The sequence below is a fragment of the Labeo rohita genome, chromosome 13 (assembly GCF_022985175.1).
Source record: "Labeo rohita strain BAU-BD-2019 chromosome 13, IGBB_LRoh.1.0, whole genome shotgun sequence".
NCBI lineage: Eukaryota > Metazoa > Chordata > Actinopteri > Cypriniformes > Cyprinidae > Labeo > Labeo rohita.
Genome location: NC_066881.1, coordinates 16,225,507 through 16,242,094, shown reverse-complemented (window position 1 = coordinate 16,242,094; position 16,588 = coordinate 16,225,507). Strand labels below are relative to the sequence as shown.

The 16,588-nt window shown below is 37.9% G+C and overlaps 1 protein-coding gene across 2 annotated transcripts in view; it reads right to left on the bottom strand.

Annotated features, from left to right (window-relative positions):
• bmpr1aa (bone morphogenetic protein receptor, type IAa) overlaps window positions 1-16,588 on the bottom strand; it is a 28,867-nt gene that overhangs the window by 2,239 nt on the left and 10,040 nt on the right. The window contains exons 3-12 of one of the 2 annotated variants that reach the window (XM_051125617.1): window positions 13,592-13,856; window positions 5,018-5,183; window positions 4,801-4,903; window positions 4,608-4,704; window positions 3,459-3,549; window positions 2,930-3,068; window positions 2,653-2,845; window positions 2,254-2,551; window positions 1,013-1,188; window positions 125-255 (exon numbers count right to left, since the gene is read on the bottom strand). In XM_051125617.1, the coding sequence (XP_050981574.1) occupies window positions 125-255; window positions 1,013-1,188; window positions 2,254-2,551; window positions 2,653-2,845; window positions 2,930-3,068; window positions 3,459-3,549; window positions 4,608-4,704; window positions 4,801-4,903; window positions 5,018-5,183; window positions 13,592-13,655 (1,458 nt within the window). In that variant the 5' untranslated portion in view covers window positions 13,656-13,856. The remainder of the gene's footprint in view (window positions 1-124; window positions 256-1,012; window positions 1,189-2,253; window positions 2,552-2,652; window positions 2,846-2,929; window positions 3,069-3,458; window positions 3,550-4,607; window positions 4,705-4,800; window positions 4,904-5,017; window positions 5,184-13,591; window positions 13,857-16,588) is intronic. The other variant, XM_051125618.1, reaches the window with a different exon arrangement.

Sequence of the window (16,588 nt, the reverse complement as noted above, 5' to 3'; positions counted from 1 at the left end):
ATTAGATCGTAAAACACATTTGTCTTCTATAGACACTTTTTCAGTCAAAGCTAAAGTCTGCTAAATCTGTAAACATTCTGCAAATATAATCTGTGAATATACTGCCATCTGCCGGATGACTCACCTCATCACTGTTCCATCTGTTGGATACAGTGGGCCGCAGTCCTTTGACACACACAACCTCCAGCATATCCTCATAAGACGGATCTGAGGGCACCATCTCATAATATGGTAGCTGATAGTCCTCAACGATACCTGGAAAACAACCAATGGATGAATTAAATTATTCTGTCATTAACTGCTTGTATGTCGTTTCAAAGCTGAAAACCTTTGTTCATCTTTGAAACAGAAATGAAGATATTTTTGATGAAATCCGAGAGCTTTCTGACCTTGCATAGGCAACTGACACGTTCAAAGCCCAGAAAGATATTAAGGACATCGTTAAAATAGTCCATCTGACATAAGTGGCTTATGGGTTTGGAGCGACATGAGGGTGAATAACTGATGACAGAATTTTCATTTTTGGGTGAACTATCCCTTTAAATACTACTAGTTTAAATTTTGTAAGCATCCACAGCAGGTTTTCGTTTTATATACTTTTAAATCAAATTATAATGTAATGACAGATAACGATAGCTCTTTTCTATTGTATTGTGACATAAATCTAATTTAAAATTATCAAAAAGAAAAAAACAACAAAAAAAAACCATGTAGGGCAAAACTTGGTTCTATCTATCAGTTGTTTATTGGATGGAGGCAGATTTGAACGAGAGCCTGTCGTTAATTATAACAAAGGGGCGGGGCTTACGCTGACAAAATGATTGGAGAAGTCATGCACACATCACCAGATTAAGGTCAAAAAGTGTTAAATTTAACATGATAAATAAAATGCTCACAATGAATTTCCATTTCATGCTGATTGTAAAATGATAGCTTGTATGTGAAAAATCTCTTAACAGGTTTATAAAGCAAAATAAAAGAAAGATTTGCCAGTGAATTTGTCTTTTAATACCTCCAGTGATACAGCGTCTGGCCATTTCCCATATGACCAGTCCGTAGCTGTAGATGTCCGCCATGATGTAGGCCTGGAAGTGGTTCTTATTTAGAGTCTCATCCAGGACCTCTGGAGCCATATAGCGCCGGGTGCCCATTCGTGTGCTCAGTGGGATGTCCACTTCATTTGTGTCACTGAGACAAAAAAAAAAAAAAAAGTTACTTTCTCAAAATGACTGAAAAAACCACTTAAAGGGGACCCCACGTGTTAAGACTTGTTTGGCTTAATATATTGTCAATGATGTAACTTAGTGAAATGTGCAGTAGAAAACCCATGACTTAGGCTATTTAAAAAATCCACACTGTTTTATGCATATTTTGGACTATGGGGGGCTTCATTTTTCCGATGACGCGAAATGGTTACACATTCATGTTGTGATTAATGTGTTTAATATAAAAATTTTAATATAAAAAATATTAATTGATTTAAATAACTAAAAAAAGATTCTTTAAAAATGAAGCTAAAACTGCCAGTAGGTGGCGGCAACTCACTGATTTTATTACTTATTCTTTCATTCCAGCTGTTCAAACAGCTGATACATTAATAACATAGAAAAATAAAGCAAGTTGTCTTTGTCAATGAGTAACTGATTCACTGACTCACTAGATTCATTTAAAAATGCACATTCATTCATAAACGAAACTGTGTTTAAATGGAGATATGCAGAGGCTCAGTTGTAACTTGTTTTAAACTATTTTTGTCGATGAAATGAAGCAAAATCAGGCAATACTCTTTCAGTCTGACAATGTAAGTCACTTAATATTAACTTCTTGTTTATTTAACTGTCGTATTAAATCAATATCACATTTACAAACTCCCTTAATAATCATTAAAAGCTGCATGGTGAATCTCCTATTTATACCCTGTCTACACTTCATTTATTAAAGGATTTGTGAAATAAGTCTGTGATACATTATTCAACGCTGCAAAAACACGTAGAGCCCTGCTGTGGGGACAAAAAAAAAAAAGGTACAGATGGTACAGTATTTGGTTTAAGCCTACACTCACATCCATCGCCCCCATAGTCCAAAATATGTAAAAATAATGTGAATTTTTTAAATAAGTAAATCTTTCATGTTTTTTTTTTTACTAAGTATTTCATTAAGAGAGATCTTTTACATTATATTAAAGCATACAAGTCTTAATACCCAGGGTTCCCTTTAAAAACAAGCTTATAAATTGAACATGTAATAAAGCACCTGTTGAATTTCACAGCAAGCCCGAGGTCAGCGATGCAACAGGTGCCGTTTTTCTTTATGAGGATGTTCTTGCTCTTCAGGTCTCTGTGAGCAATGGCTGGTTTTCCCTGCGTGCCGTAGATCTCTGTGTGCAAATGACACAAGCCACAGGCTGCAGAGTAGGCCAGTTTGAGCAGGGCCTGTGTGTCCAGAGTGGTGAACTTCAAATAGTCATACAGAGAGCCGTTCTCATGGTAGTCTGTGATTAGGTACAGCTGCGTAGAGGCTCCAGTGCCATTTATGTCAGCAGCAATGAAGCCTTCAGACAGATCACAGAGTTGCGTTACGTGGGAAAACATGGAACTGATATACAATTACAAACACAAGAATGAGATTTATCATAAATGACATGAAGTGTACCTAGTATGTTCTCGTGCCTCATGAGCACGGTTTGGTAGATCTCTGTCTCCCTAAACCAGCTGGCTTCCTCTCGAGTGAAGAACACTTTCACTGCTACCTTCTCCCCCCTCCACCGGCCGAGCCACACCTCTCCATACCTGCCTTTTCCAATAAGACGCACCGTCTGGATCTGTTTTGCAATGGTGCGCTGTACCTGTAAAAAATTTAAACGAGCAGTCAAAATAAGTGCTCCTACAGTCCTACAAAAATTCTACAGTCTGCATTTCTAATTTCTCACCAGCAGAGGGAGCCCAGAGCCACTGCCTGAGGTTTGTGACTGGTTGATGAGATCTTTCAGAGATTCTCCTGCTGGGATAAAAGCCTCGTCCTGCTCCAGGTCTCTGTGGTAGCGCTGCCTCTCTGTCTGCCACTTATACCTGAGGACAGTGTTAAAAACAAAATCTTTTTTTACCGATATACTTGACATCTGAGATCTCTTTCCTAATTCTGTTTTTACAAACAATATAACAGGTAGCTCAGTAAACAGACACTAAAAGGTTAATGTCATAAAAGCAAACTTTTCAATAGTTGTGTACCCAAGGCAAGGTATTGGTAGTCTTGCCCCTACTTGCAGTAACAGAAGTGTTTCTCTTTTGACAACAACAGGCCATGATGTGGGTGGCATGTGTTTTCAAAGGTGCTATGCAAAAACACAGCAAGTATTACGGTTACAGTTCACTGATATGGAAAAAATAGGCACGTCACAGGCGGCTATTATATGTAAGAGCTTCCGTGTGTTTGCTGCTTCACCGTGGTGATGATCTCACCTGTAATAACAGATGACAGTGACACAGATGAGGGTGCAGAAGCACACAGTCACTGAAATAAGGAAGGCCAGCCAGTGAGGGTCTGGTGGTTCTGTAAAGAGATCAAGAGAAAACACATGTCCATCATTAAGGCATTAGGTTAGCCAGGGCTCAATAAGCAGGCCTGCTCAGGTTTTTACTGTGGCAAAGTTAGTACATTTTAAAAGCTGAATTTTCAGCATCATTACTCCAGTCTACAGGGTCACATAATCCTTACAAAATCATTCTAATATATTGATTTTCTGCTTAAGAAACCTATTATTATCATCAATGTTGAAAACATTTTTTAAGATGAACAAAGTTGAAAGGAACAGTATTTTTTTAAACTATACATTTTTGAAACAATGTTAATGTCTTTACTGTTAATTTAATGTATTCTTGCTGAATAAAAGTATTAATATCCTAAAAAAACTAAAAAAATAACAATAATGCCAAATATGAATGTGTTAATGTATATATTAATGACTATGCTGAGAAATTATGGTATATGATGCCAAACATTACTAATTGATTTGTCTCAGACAAGCCATTTTTATAATTTTCTGTGCCATCTACTTTAGCTAACTAGATTATATGGTTATTTTGTATATTATATTTGACCCTGGACCACAAAACCAGTCTTAAGGGTCAATTTTTTGAAATTGGGATTTATACGTCATCTCAAAGCTGAATAAATACAAGAAATATAAGAAATACAAAAATAGAAATATGAGATATAAGAAATATAAGAAATAAATAAGCTTTGTTAGGATAGGACGATATTTGGCCGAGATACACTATTTGAAAATCTGGAATCAAAAGGTGCAAAAAAAAAAAAAAAATAAAAAAAATAAATCACCTTTAAAGTTGTCCAAATTAAGTTCTTAGCAATGCATATTACTAATCAAAAATTACGTTTCTATATATTTAAGGTAGGAAGTTTACAAAATATCTTCATGGAACATGATCTTTACTTAATATCCTAATGATTTTTGGCATAAAAGAAAATAAAATGTATTTTTGGCTATTGCTACAACTACACCCATGCTACTTAAGACTTAAGACAGGTTTTGTGGTCCAGGGTCACACACAATGTGTATTACTTGGCAGGCAGTTAGTACTGAAGCATACCGGTGTCTCGAGGCGGTAACTCTGGCTTTAGGTCTCGATTACAAAAGTCAAACTGGCAGCATTCGATGGTTCGACGTGTCTGTGCAAACTGTGAATCCTGTGAATAATCAAATGAGTCAAACTTAGAACATCTGATATTTAATTACATAACATGTCAAAGCATAAAATGCTTCCAAGAAACAACTCTCCTTACCTTGCACTGAAAGTGAGAGCCCTCATATTTCATACAGCCTGAGCTTAAGATCACGTCTCCATTTTCATCTTCTTCAATGATGGCGAAGCACTGCCCATTCGTCCTGTTATGTTTTAAAGAATAGCAACCTACTTAATTCTTTTTTTTTTTTAATACATATAAACAAAGCGCAATGTTCAAAAATCACTTGAAAGGTGCCATGGCTTATGACACTTACTCGCAGGTGTTGTTCTTGGCATCATCAGGGCAGTGCCCTGAACAGTGGCAGCTGAGGAAGCGGGCAGCATCTTCTGGAGCAACAGTAGAGTCATCCCCGGGCCTTCTGGAGTCTGATCCAGGCTTTACTCCAGTGCCCTGTAGCACGTGGTCGGGATTCTGACCTGCTGTAAGTGACAAGACAACAACAATCAATGGCCGGCCAGGTGAGCAGAGACACAAAATGACCAGTAAGTGTTAGTAAACCCATGCCTGGGGTTCCAGAAACACTACTGTTCAAACGACTGAAATTTTAAAAGAAATGAATAGTTTTATTTAGCAAGGAGGCTTTAAACTGTTTAAAAGTGACAGTAAAGAGAAAGAGTGGCGTTCCAAAGGATGATGTAGGATGTAAATGTAACGTAAGCTCCGGTGTGAAGAACGGCGGAAACGCAGAGGAGAAAGCAAAACAAAACATTGGTCACAATCGCTCTGTAAAGAAAAGGATTTGTAAAAAAAAAAAAAATAATAATAATAATAATAATAATAATAATAATAATGTATACAATTTTAAATATGGATATTTTCCTTACACAAACACAAACATGACCCCGGGGCCATGTGGAGTACTTTTTATGATATATTGATGCACTTTATTGGACTTTAAAACCTCAACACCCATTTACTGCCATTATAAAGCAGCATAAAGAGCCAAGACATTTTTTTACATAACTGATTGTATTCGTTTGAAAGAAGAAAGTCATAAATACCTATGATGGCTTGAGGATGAATAAACCATTGGGCAATTTTCATTTTTGGTTGAACTATCCCTTTAAGAAACAAAAATACACTAAAACAAAAAAGCTTACCAGTCTTTCTGCAGTATCTGTATACTCAATTTTGTAGCCTGTTCTGGCTGATAGTCAGCCACCATCTCTTGCTTTTATAATTTCCCTTCCATCACTCCCCCTCTATAAACCTGCTCCTTTTCAAATCCAGCCCAACTACCATGTACACCCCCCGTATACCCCTTTCCGTTTCACACCCTCGCAACCATTTATTTTCCTTTTTACTTGAATTTCAGTTCAATAAAGGCCTCTGAGACATGCCACTACTGATCTTACTGTCTTCTTATCATGTCACAGGGCATAAGCATGTACTGCTGTAGCTCTCTGCCGAGCATGACTCCACTGTAGACGTTCCAGTCCAGACCTGTCCGTAAAACAGTTAATCACTCACAAAGCAGCAGTTTGAGAGATTGGGCGGCAGCACGACACGGCGCTCTCTTTATCAGCTGCATTCCATCCTCAGATCCCATTACTAGTCTGTCTTATAGAGCCTCCCCGTGTGCTGCTGATCTTACAATTAGACTGGACTTTCCTCTTGGACTAATTCTATTAGGACTCAGTGATTAAATAGAGAGCTGGCCACGATAAAGGAGCTTCTGTTGCTCCTTCATGCACTGCGTAATTCAATGGATCGCTTACAATGTACATACACTAAAAATGTGATTGATGAGTACATAAAACTCAATATAAACACAGTAGAAGCCTAACAAAATAGGCAGCCTGAAAGAAGGGCTACTAGAAATATGATCACAAAGAACACACAGTTTTCCTAACGTGTGTAAGCATATCACAGCAGTTTTTGCTTTGCAACTGTTGAATGTCCAACGGCAAAAGAAAAATGTAATCTTCTACTCTTAGCTGAATTAAATGTAATAAGTAAAATGTTTTTCTCCAGTGCAATACAAAAGAAAATAATTTGGAAAAATACAAATACAATGAAAGTCAGTGGGGTCCAATATTGTGGGCCCTATGAAATCATTTTTTCCCATGCAAATTTTCACTGGATTCAGTTTTTTTTTTCTAGATTGTTTTAATGATTAAATCAAAAAAATATTAAATCAAAACCCATGTCTAATTAATTGAAATCATAAAACATAAACAATTTAACAAAAATTTATTAAAGGTTTAACATAAATGACATTTCAAGGCCCTATATTTCATAGGGCTTTTTTTCTCTCAAATTCAGTTTTATTTTTACCAAATTCTGTGTTTTCCAGTAATTTTCTGGATTCCACTTTAATGGTTTCATTCAATTTTAATAATTAAAAGCAACTCTAATTAATTGATTTTATTTTTATTTTTTAAAAATATTTATTATTAATTATTATTATTATTTTTTTTTTTTAGAAATCCTGTGTTGTATATTTACATTTTTCTAGTACATAAATTCTGTTAAAAAATTCTGGTAAATATTCATTATTAGCATCATTACATTATGTCATATATTTCTGTCACAGTTTCTTCAAGTTAAACCAAACTTTTATTTTGACAGGTTGCTGTCAAGACCTTTAAGTTTCTGTTTATGAGACATGATTTTCTCACAAGAAACCGTGAAATGCATCACGCGCTTCAGCACGTGTGTAAGCGAAAACATTCATTCACACAGAGACACGCAGAACATGCAGGATACATATTTAAATAGTATTTTTGTGGCTTAATATTCACAGACATGCATTAAGTGCACTAACCTAGTTTTGATTTATTCATCCAAAATTAAGCACATTCTGTCATATTCCACATTAGACAGTAAATTACCCTTTTATGACTGGATTCTGTGATTCCGTTTGCGTTTTCCACATAGCGGAAATCATAGGGCCCTAAATGCTGTTTTTGACAGCATGAGGATGATTAAAAGATTTAATTTTTTGAGCTAAATATCCTTTTAACCCTCCACGAACCATAGTATGAAATGAGATTCATAGACATAAATTGTAATAGCCATTATTGTTGTTTATATAACAACAATTTTTATAATGATATTTACATTTTAAAAAAATCTGGATGATGTGGAAAGAGGAAATTGTGGCGATCTCCAACAGCATAATGAGGGTCAAAGACAGAATGCGAGACAGCATGAAACATTAACAAAACTGTCGATCACAACACAAACAAGACTGCTGGAGAAACACCCTAAGAAAACAGAGCAGATGGAGGCAGTGCAGTTAAATGTCCAGATAAAGCCTGTGAAGCTGCGAGACGCTGCCTTTGATACGCTCGGTCTATCAGAACGATTCTAGACCGCAAACTAAATGACGCACTCAGCCTCTCAAGTGCTCTTGTTCAGGGTGCGGACAGACTCCATATCTTTCTTTCTTAAGTGGATCAAACACACCGTCTAATGTTACTTTACTAAACTATAAAAATCAACTCTTTAAGAGAATTAGACTGTCTAGACTTAATCTCATTCAACTGCTCGCAAGGGACTTCAATGAGGTCATTTCAGTAAATGAGCTACTCATAAAGCAAATGTAAGAGGTTGTGTGGCCTTGAGCCCAGGCTAAGAGAGACAGTCCCCTCTTTATGACGGCAGATCCTGATGTGCAGGGCCAAGACGGAAATTTTGCATTAGGAGAAGGCTGGACGAGGATCAAATGGGCAAAGCCCCAAAGAGGAACCCAGGGGATCCCTCTCCATCACTCTTTACTCCTCTTCTCCATGCTCTACACTCAGGGTCAGTGACTTTGGGATTGAAGGATCCTTGAAGGATCTGGTTTTTACTGCAACTGAACAAAAATCTATGGGAGTGGCAGAAGGCAACAATGTTAGGATTTCAAAACACTCATGGCCTTCAAAATAGCTGTGAAGCAGTCCTTCTGACTGGGGAAAGGATCTCTGCCCACTGCTGGCTGGCCTGTAACTGGTTGTGGGCGATGATTGATGTGTCAGAGGGACCCATTAGAGCCTCCACATTCACATGTGTGCTTAATTTTGCCGCCAGTTACAGTGGAGTCTGAGGTCTGGCAGATCATCCCCCCCATAATGAGACTCTCTAGCAGATACACACCATTACCCTCTCTCTCTCTCTCACAAGGGAAAAAAAGAGAGCAAAAGAAGAAAATCCAAAATAGATTTCAGTCTACAGCAAAGCTGAATTACACTGCTTCCCTTTACAGCAATGTATTGCTTCATTGACTATATCCCACTTCACGTTATGTAACGTTAAATCCTCACACATGCTACTTAAATGAGAACTGTGAATTAAATATTGCTAAATTAAGTCTGGAATAAACTGTCTGTGTCACTTCTGGGGTATTTTACACATTTTAATTCGTTCACCTCACCAAATTAAATGCCTGCCTGCATTTGAAACACGCTTTCTTCTCCCCTAGGAGGAGTGCTAACCTCATTCACTATTTAATCCAGGTAGAAGTCTACAGTTGCTTGGGGAAAAAAAAGCACTTTGCACTACGGAGGCAACTGAGGACTTTCAGTTGCCAATGTCACCTCTCTGTTTCTTCAAGATTATGTTTCAGAGGTGCAGACACCTGCCTGAAATTACATCTCAGGGGTGCATCTGATGAGCAAGGTAAAAAAGATGTACTATAGAGGTTTTTAACTAGCCGTTACACAACTCTAACACTGAGAGAAACAACAACGCATTGAGAAGTCAAATGTCCTCGCCTTCACACCGCGTCTCTGGTTTCAACCATCTCCTACTTTTCTGCTGCATCTGTACAAAAATACACCGACAAGGACATTAGACTGATGTTTGATATAATATGAACTCTAAAGGAAAATTGAGCTGTTTGAAAATCTGACTACTGGGCATGTTACAAGACGACTTATCTTTCTCTCAACTAATTTATCAGAATAAAATATAAGACTTAACCAAAAAGGCCTTTAAGAAAAAATAGAGTAAATTTGCAGCGGTATGTGTTTAATCTTAGCGCGGACTAAATAAGACTAATTCCAAACTTCTCAAACATTCACTCACATACTACAAACGCTTCATTTGTTAAATTACAAATTTAGGTAACTTTAAAACAATGGATCCCAATTTATATTATTATAAGTGGCCTTAACTACTATGTACTTATATAAAAAAAATAGTACAATGTACTTACTGTGTTAATGTTGTATTACAAAACACTTTTGCTGCTATTGAGGTGGGATAAAGGAGAAGTCCACTTCCAAAACAAACATTTACAGATAATGTACTCACCCCCTTTTCATTCAAGATGCTCATGTCTTTCTTCAGTCATAATAATATGTTTTTGAGGAAAACATTTCAGGATTTTTCTCCATATAATGGACTACTATGGTGCCCGAGTTTGAACTTCTAAAATGCTGTTAAATTGCTTCAAACGATCCCAAATGCAGTTGTAAACGATCCCAGCCGAGGAAGAAGGGTCTTATCTAGTGAAACGTTTGGTTATTTTCATTTAAAAAAATTCAATTTAAATACTTTTTAATCTCAAACGCTTGTCTTGCGCTGCCTGAACTCTCTGTATTCTGGCTCAAGACAGTTAAGGTATGTCGAAAAACTCCAATCATATTTTCTCCCTCAACTGATTTCAAAATCATCACTGCAGAAGTACCGACCCAGTCTATGTAAAGTGAACATGCAAAGAAGATCAAACACCCTTAACAAAAAAGGTAAAACAGAAATATAATATGATTTTGAAGTTGAGGGAGAACATGAGATGGGAGGTTTTTTGACGTACACTAACTGTCATGAACCGGAAAAAAAACAGGCATCAGGGAGAGTAAGACAAGATGAGTGTTTGACATTAAAAAGTATATAATTTGTATTATTTTTATGAAAAAAAACGATTGTTTCGCTAGATAAGACCCTTCTTTCTTGGCTGCGATCGTTTGAAGCTGCATTTAAACTGCATTTTGGAAGTTCAAACTCGGGGCACCATAGCAGTCCATTATATGGAGAAAAATGCTGAGATGTTTTCTTAAAAAAAACAACAACATTTCTTTACGACTGAAGAAAGAAAGACATGAACATCTTGGATGACAAGGGGGTGAGTACATTATCTTTGTTCTGGAAGTGGACTTCTCCTATAAGGGTAAGATTAGGGACAGGATTGGTGGTATGGTTAGGTTTAAGGGTGGGTTAACATATAAGTGATGGGTCAACAATGTAATTATAAACATAACTAAAGCACTGAAAGGAGTCTCACACCCCGGCTCACCGCTACCTTTAGGTGGCTTTAGGAAAACAGTGAACGGTGAGCAATATACATTTAAAGCAGTAAACATACGAGGAATATGTCAAAGTCATTTATATGTGCCAAACTTCCTGCTGCTAGCTGATGGTGCTATGACTGTAACTGAACACTGGCATATCAATGTCTTCATGTCAGGACTTTGATCAAACATATGACATTTGGGGCAGACTAAACATGGTATGTTTCAGTTAGTGTAAACCATGACATCCTGTCTCCAACAGGTGGCGCTATGATTATCACTGAATATCGGCCTTTAGATGTCTTCAGGCCAGGACTCTTACTAAACATGAAGTTTGGTGCAGTTTGGATGTTTAAGTGAAACAAGTCATTTCACATTGCCAGCAGGTGGTGCTATGATTAACAGAATATTGACCTTTAGATGTGTTCAGGCAGGACTCGTATCGAACATGTGAAGTTTAGGGCAGGTCAGGCATTGCATGGCTGAGTTACAACAACAATTTTTCCATGGCGAAACATCGAACTTTGTCAGGTCGCCACTGACACACCCTTTAACGAAAACTCAAGATCTTCGCAATGTATAATCACAAAGGCCTTTAGATTAGACTGACCAAATATAATGTTGATGTCATTAAATCTGTGGGAGGAGTTAGTTACAGCGCAAAACATGTAACTTCCTGTTGCCAGCAGGCAGCGCTATGACTATGGGCACTGACTATGAGAACTGAATATGGGCATGTAGATCTCTTCAGGTCAGGACTCTTATCAAACACTGAAGTTTGGGGCAGATCGGACATTATATGCCTGAATTATAATAACTTCCTTTTTTATGGCGGAAAATCGAAATTTGTCAGGCCGCCACAGACACGCCCTTCAACAAAAAGTCAAGATGTTCACAATTTAACATCACAAAGGGTTTTAGATTACACTGACCAAATTTGCTGTTGATCTGACAAAACTTGCTAAGAAAATTCTAAATAACAGACTTCCTGTTGGGTTTCGGGTGACTTTTTTGTAGTTATTGGTGTGTTACAAGAAATGTCAAATTTTTCAAAATTTCGTTCATGAATTTCAAAATGCAGTTTGAGGGACACTTCGTTAAAATTTTATAGGTGGCGTTATCAAGCCAACTGTAAGTACAATGTAAAAACATGCGTGTACACAGTAAGTGCATTGTACCAAATTATTATTTAAATGCAAGCATATAGTAGTTAAGGCCACCTAATATAAACTGGGACCTAAAAAATGCTATAAAACAACAAAAAAGATAATAAACTACTTAAGTTCTATAGTCAGTGTGGAACAGAAAGCAAGCAAGCCTTTTGTAATATCTAAAATCTACTAAACAGGGGCTTAAATCTGAAGATCAACAGCACAAAAGGGCCCAAACATTTCCGGAGAACACAGTGTGTTTGGAATAGTTCTTACCAACTAGCAATTGTGAAGTGCCATAGAGGAAATGGTTAATGTGCTAAAAAAGGAAGAGCGAGCGGCAACAATCACTTCAACAGCTTCCTTTAGTGGGGGGCCTCTGAGAGGCTCATGGTTCAGGAGTGAGTCACGACAGGAAAGATGTCTTTTGAACTCCCTGGCATGAGTAAACACACCTCAGAGATATCAGAGGGTGTTCTAACCCCGAGCACAAAGTATTATTTTACATAGAAGTTCAGAGCTAAAGTATGTTAATATAAACAATGTGAGCTAAAACATAAAGCAGTAGGCTTTTTAACTCAAACAGATTTTTTCTTCTGTGCACTATAACTGCTTTCCTAGCAATAGGCTTGTGCTGTTTGTCTTCACAGCTCATTGACTGTCCATGGGCAACCATCAGTTAGTTTGTCTCAGGGAGGCCGTTTTTATTAAACAAAGGTATCAGCTTTCTTTGACATCAGTAAACATCACGTTATTAAGCATATGGAAACGTTCAGACGGGCACATATGATTCCTGCCTGGCTGTACTGCAATCACATCAAAGCCCCCCAAAAAACAAATAGATGCAAGAGAATGCGAAACTCAAAACAACCAGTGTGTCTCACCTTTAAACTTGTAACTAAGAAAATGAAGGAATTTCCCCTCAACCAACTTTAATCACAAAAACAGCCATCTGTACCTCATTATGTTTAAATGAAAATATAACAATTGACTTGAAACATTACATTGCATTATTTTCTTATCGAATTAAGTGCTTCAATCCAGAGCTTCACAGCATGAAACTTTCTTTGTTAAATAAAATCCTGTCTGTGGAATTAAATTACCTGTTTCATGAGACTATGTTTGAGTCACGGGCATTCTGAAATAATTACAATTACGTTACTACACAACAGTACCATATTTCTTGGTTTCTTCAATTAAACATCTTTAAATGTTTGATCTTTCAGTATGAAAAGAGTCTGTGTGCATTTGATGAGTACTTAAACTCCCCATTCAGAATTAAATATCACATTCGTGTGTCATGCTCGCATATAAGCTGCATAGAGCAGTTGCAAATAGGCTAGACAAACTTGTATGCTTGAGACTGAGCTTGGCTTATGTAAAGTATAAATATAAGCTAAAGCTACTGTAAATGTACGATGAAGGCAAGGACACAGGTGTGAAGGAAAAGACCCTTACCGCCAGTGCAGAGCCTCAGAAGCAGGCAGACTCCGGCTAAAACCACAGTGACATACATCGTCATCGTCAAATAGCGCTGTCGTAACCTTTGAGGTGAGGATGAGACCAGTGATGATGGTTGCTGATGTTCCTGAAATCCCGGTGAACACGAACGTAAAGGTGGAGCAATTAAAAATATGGCTGAAGAGATGCAGAGAATCAGAGGAAAAGCTGGGGGATGATGGCACTAGAAACTTAGAGGTCCTTCCTCATGGGGTCCACGGCACTGAAATAATAAAACAAACAAAACGTAATGAGCACATTGTTCATGTCTACAAACAAAGTCCAATAATTGCTATAATCAATATCTTAATAATCCCTCAATATTATAAGAACAGTGCTGTAATTTTTCTTGCTAGCCTGAACATCACTGCCCCCTTGTTTTTTCTGGGCTTGACCCCTCAACCCGTCAGGTCGGCGCTACTCTTGAATGCTGAAACATGCCCAAATAATTTGATGAAGGATGTTCCGCAATTACCCCGGTGGCCCCTTCCAGCGTTAATAACGTGATGTGTCTGTTCTCTTGTAGGCCTGTGCGTCTCGCTGCAATTAGTGGCCCTGAGCGAAGTCTGTCCTGAGGGGGGGACAAATTAGTGGCAGAGTGGGCCGGTGTCTGTCACTTCTGATTTGCCCAAGGGGGACAAAGAGCCCCGACCTGTGCCCCACTTTCACACATCCCTGACCGGATAACAAGGGAACAAAGCTACCCTCCGCAAAAGCAAGGGGACAAGATAGCCGTGCAGGCACCTACACAAAAGAGGCAAGAAGCTGCTAGGTTAAGAGGTACACAAGCAGCAGGACCAAGCACAACAGTTGAGGCTCGATGCCTCAAAACTTACAAGGTGGCATCACATTCAAACACTTGAGAAAAGAACGGTATAAAGAGCTATGTTAAAAAGTTAGTTCACCCCAAAATCATAAATTACTCACCTTCATGTAGTTCCAAACCCAGAAGATCTTAGTTCTTTTTCAGAACACAAATTAACACATTTTTGATGAAATCCAAGAGCTTTCTGACCCTGCAGAGACAGCAACGCTGTCTACGTTTAAGGTCCAGAAATGTTAAGGACATCGTTAAAATAGTCCATGAGACATCCTTGGTTCAACCACAATTTTATGCAGCTACAAGAACACTTTTTGTGCACAAAGAAAACAAAAATAACGACTATATTCAACAAGCGCATACGTGTGGTGCTGCTGATGCAGGAGTCGGCTTTCTAATTTAGAACCTGGATACACTGTAGCTCTTCTTCATAAAATTACAGCTGAACCACTGATTTCACATGGACTATTTTATCGATGTCCTTACTACCTTTCTGGGCCTTGAACATGGTAGTTGCGTTGCCGTCTATGAAGAGTCAGAAAGCTCTTTGATTTCATCAAAAAAATCTTAATATGTGTTCTGAAGATGAACGCAGGTCTTACGGGGTTGGATGACATAAGAGTGAGAAATTAATGACAGTTTTTGGGTGAACTGTTTCTTTAAATGTGCATATGTACATAGATATTGTGAGGATACCATATTAGACAAGCACACAAACTCCTATCAAGAATATGAGGAACAAAACTATATTTCTCTTGCATCAGGAATGAAATATGGAGACAAAAGAGTGGGAAGAGAGCCAACACAACAGTACAGGAGGACGTTTAAGAGGTGTCAGTCGCATGTTTCGAAAAAGACCCAGTCTTTAGAGGCACATGATCCTTTAGAAATCATTGAAGTATGCTGATTTGGCGCTCAAGAAACTATTATCTACGTTGATATTTTTATCACAACTGTGATCTTTGATGAATAAAAAGTTTAAAAGAACATCCTAAATGCCAAGGAAATGACAGCAATAACTCACATTCTGAAAATAAAATCAACTTTTATTCAGATGTTTCTTATGCATGAATGGCTAAGCAAGTTGAATCATGTCCTGACTTCATGAAGAAAAAAAAGTGTGGAGAGGAGGACACCCCTGAAAACAGCTTACTATACTTCTAATATTAGACAGATTAAATCCACTGGTAAAACTTGGGGACTTTCATGGTCATGTGTCTTCAATGATTCAAATGTAAAGTCTGCAACACCAAGGCTCCAAAAATATCAAAAAATTTTATTTAAAAAGCTTTCGCATAGCATGTTTCGAACATGCAGGCTCTTCATCAGAAAAGTCTTTTGAGATTGATGTGCATGCTTTTGTTTGCTTTTTTCATGTGTCTTCAATGGACATTTCACTTTTATTGCTTAAAAAGTATCACAGATCTTAAAAAGCAATATATAAGGCACACCATGTTTCAGTGTTTCATCAGACACTCCTGGAGCTTTGCCCTCTTAAAGGCTTTGATGGCGCCATAAATTTATGTTAGGAGGCCGAATGAATAGGGGTATTGTATGGTGATATGTAACTATGGTGCACCTTTGCAGTCAACCTTAAGGCCTGGCTATACTTCATTTTCTGCATTCCACTCCATCTTGCACTCAGCCATGTCCGCACAACTTTCAAAGTGTACTTGATAAACGCAGAAGGACGAGTTTGACACTTTTCAGTCTCAACATTTCACCTTGCATATGCGCTACTGCACACGTACCATCCGTGCGAACACAAAAATTAGGCTGTGTGTATACTTACCCAGTATACTTGGGGCTTTACGCCTTATCATAATTCTTTCTCAATCCCTGAGGAGGGAGTCATATCTGACCTCCTAATGTGCAGAACATAATTCAAAGGTTCCCTTAGGTCAACAAACCAACATAAATGACAGTTCACCAAAACATACAGACCGTTTGAGTGGGGGCTACAACCAGACGAAAAAGCCAATGTATGATAATATTATGAAACTAACATATCTGTGCAATAAATCTCACCTTGCCTCTTATCACTTTAAACTACAGCCTGCATGACAACCAGAGTGGTCTGGTGTTTGTCTCCCCCTCGCCCCCGCTCTCTTGGCCTGCTTTGGCCCAGGTCTCTG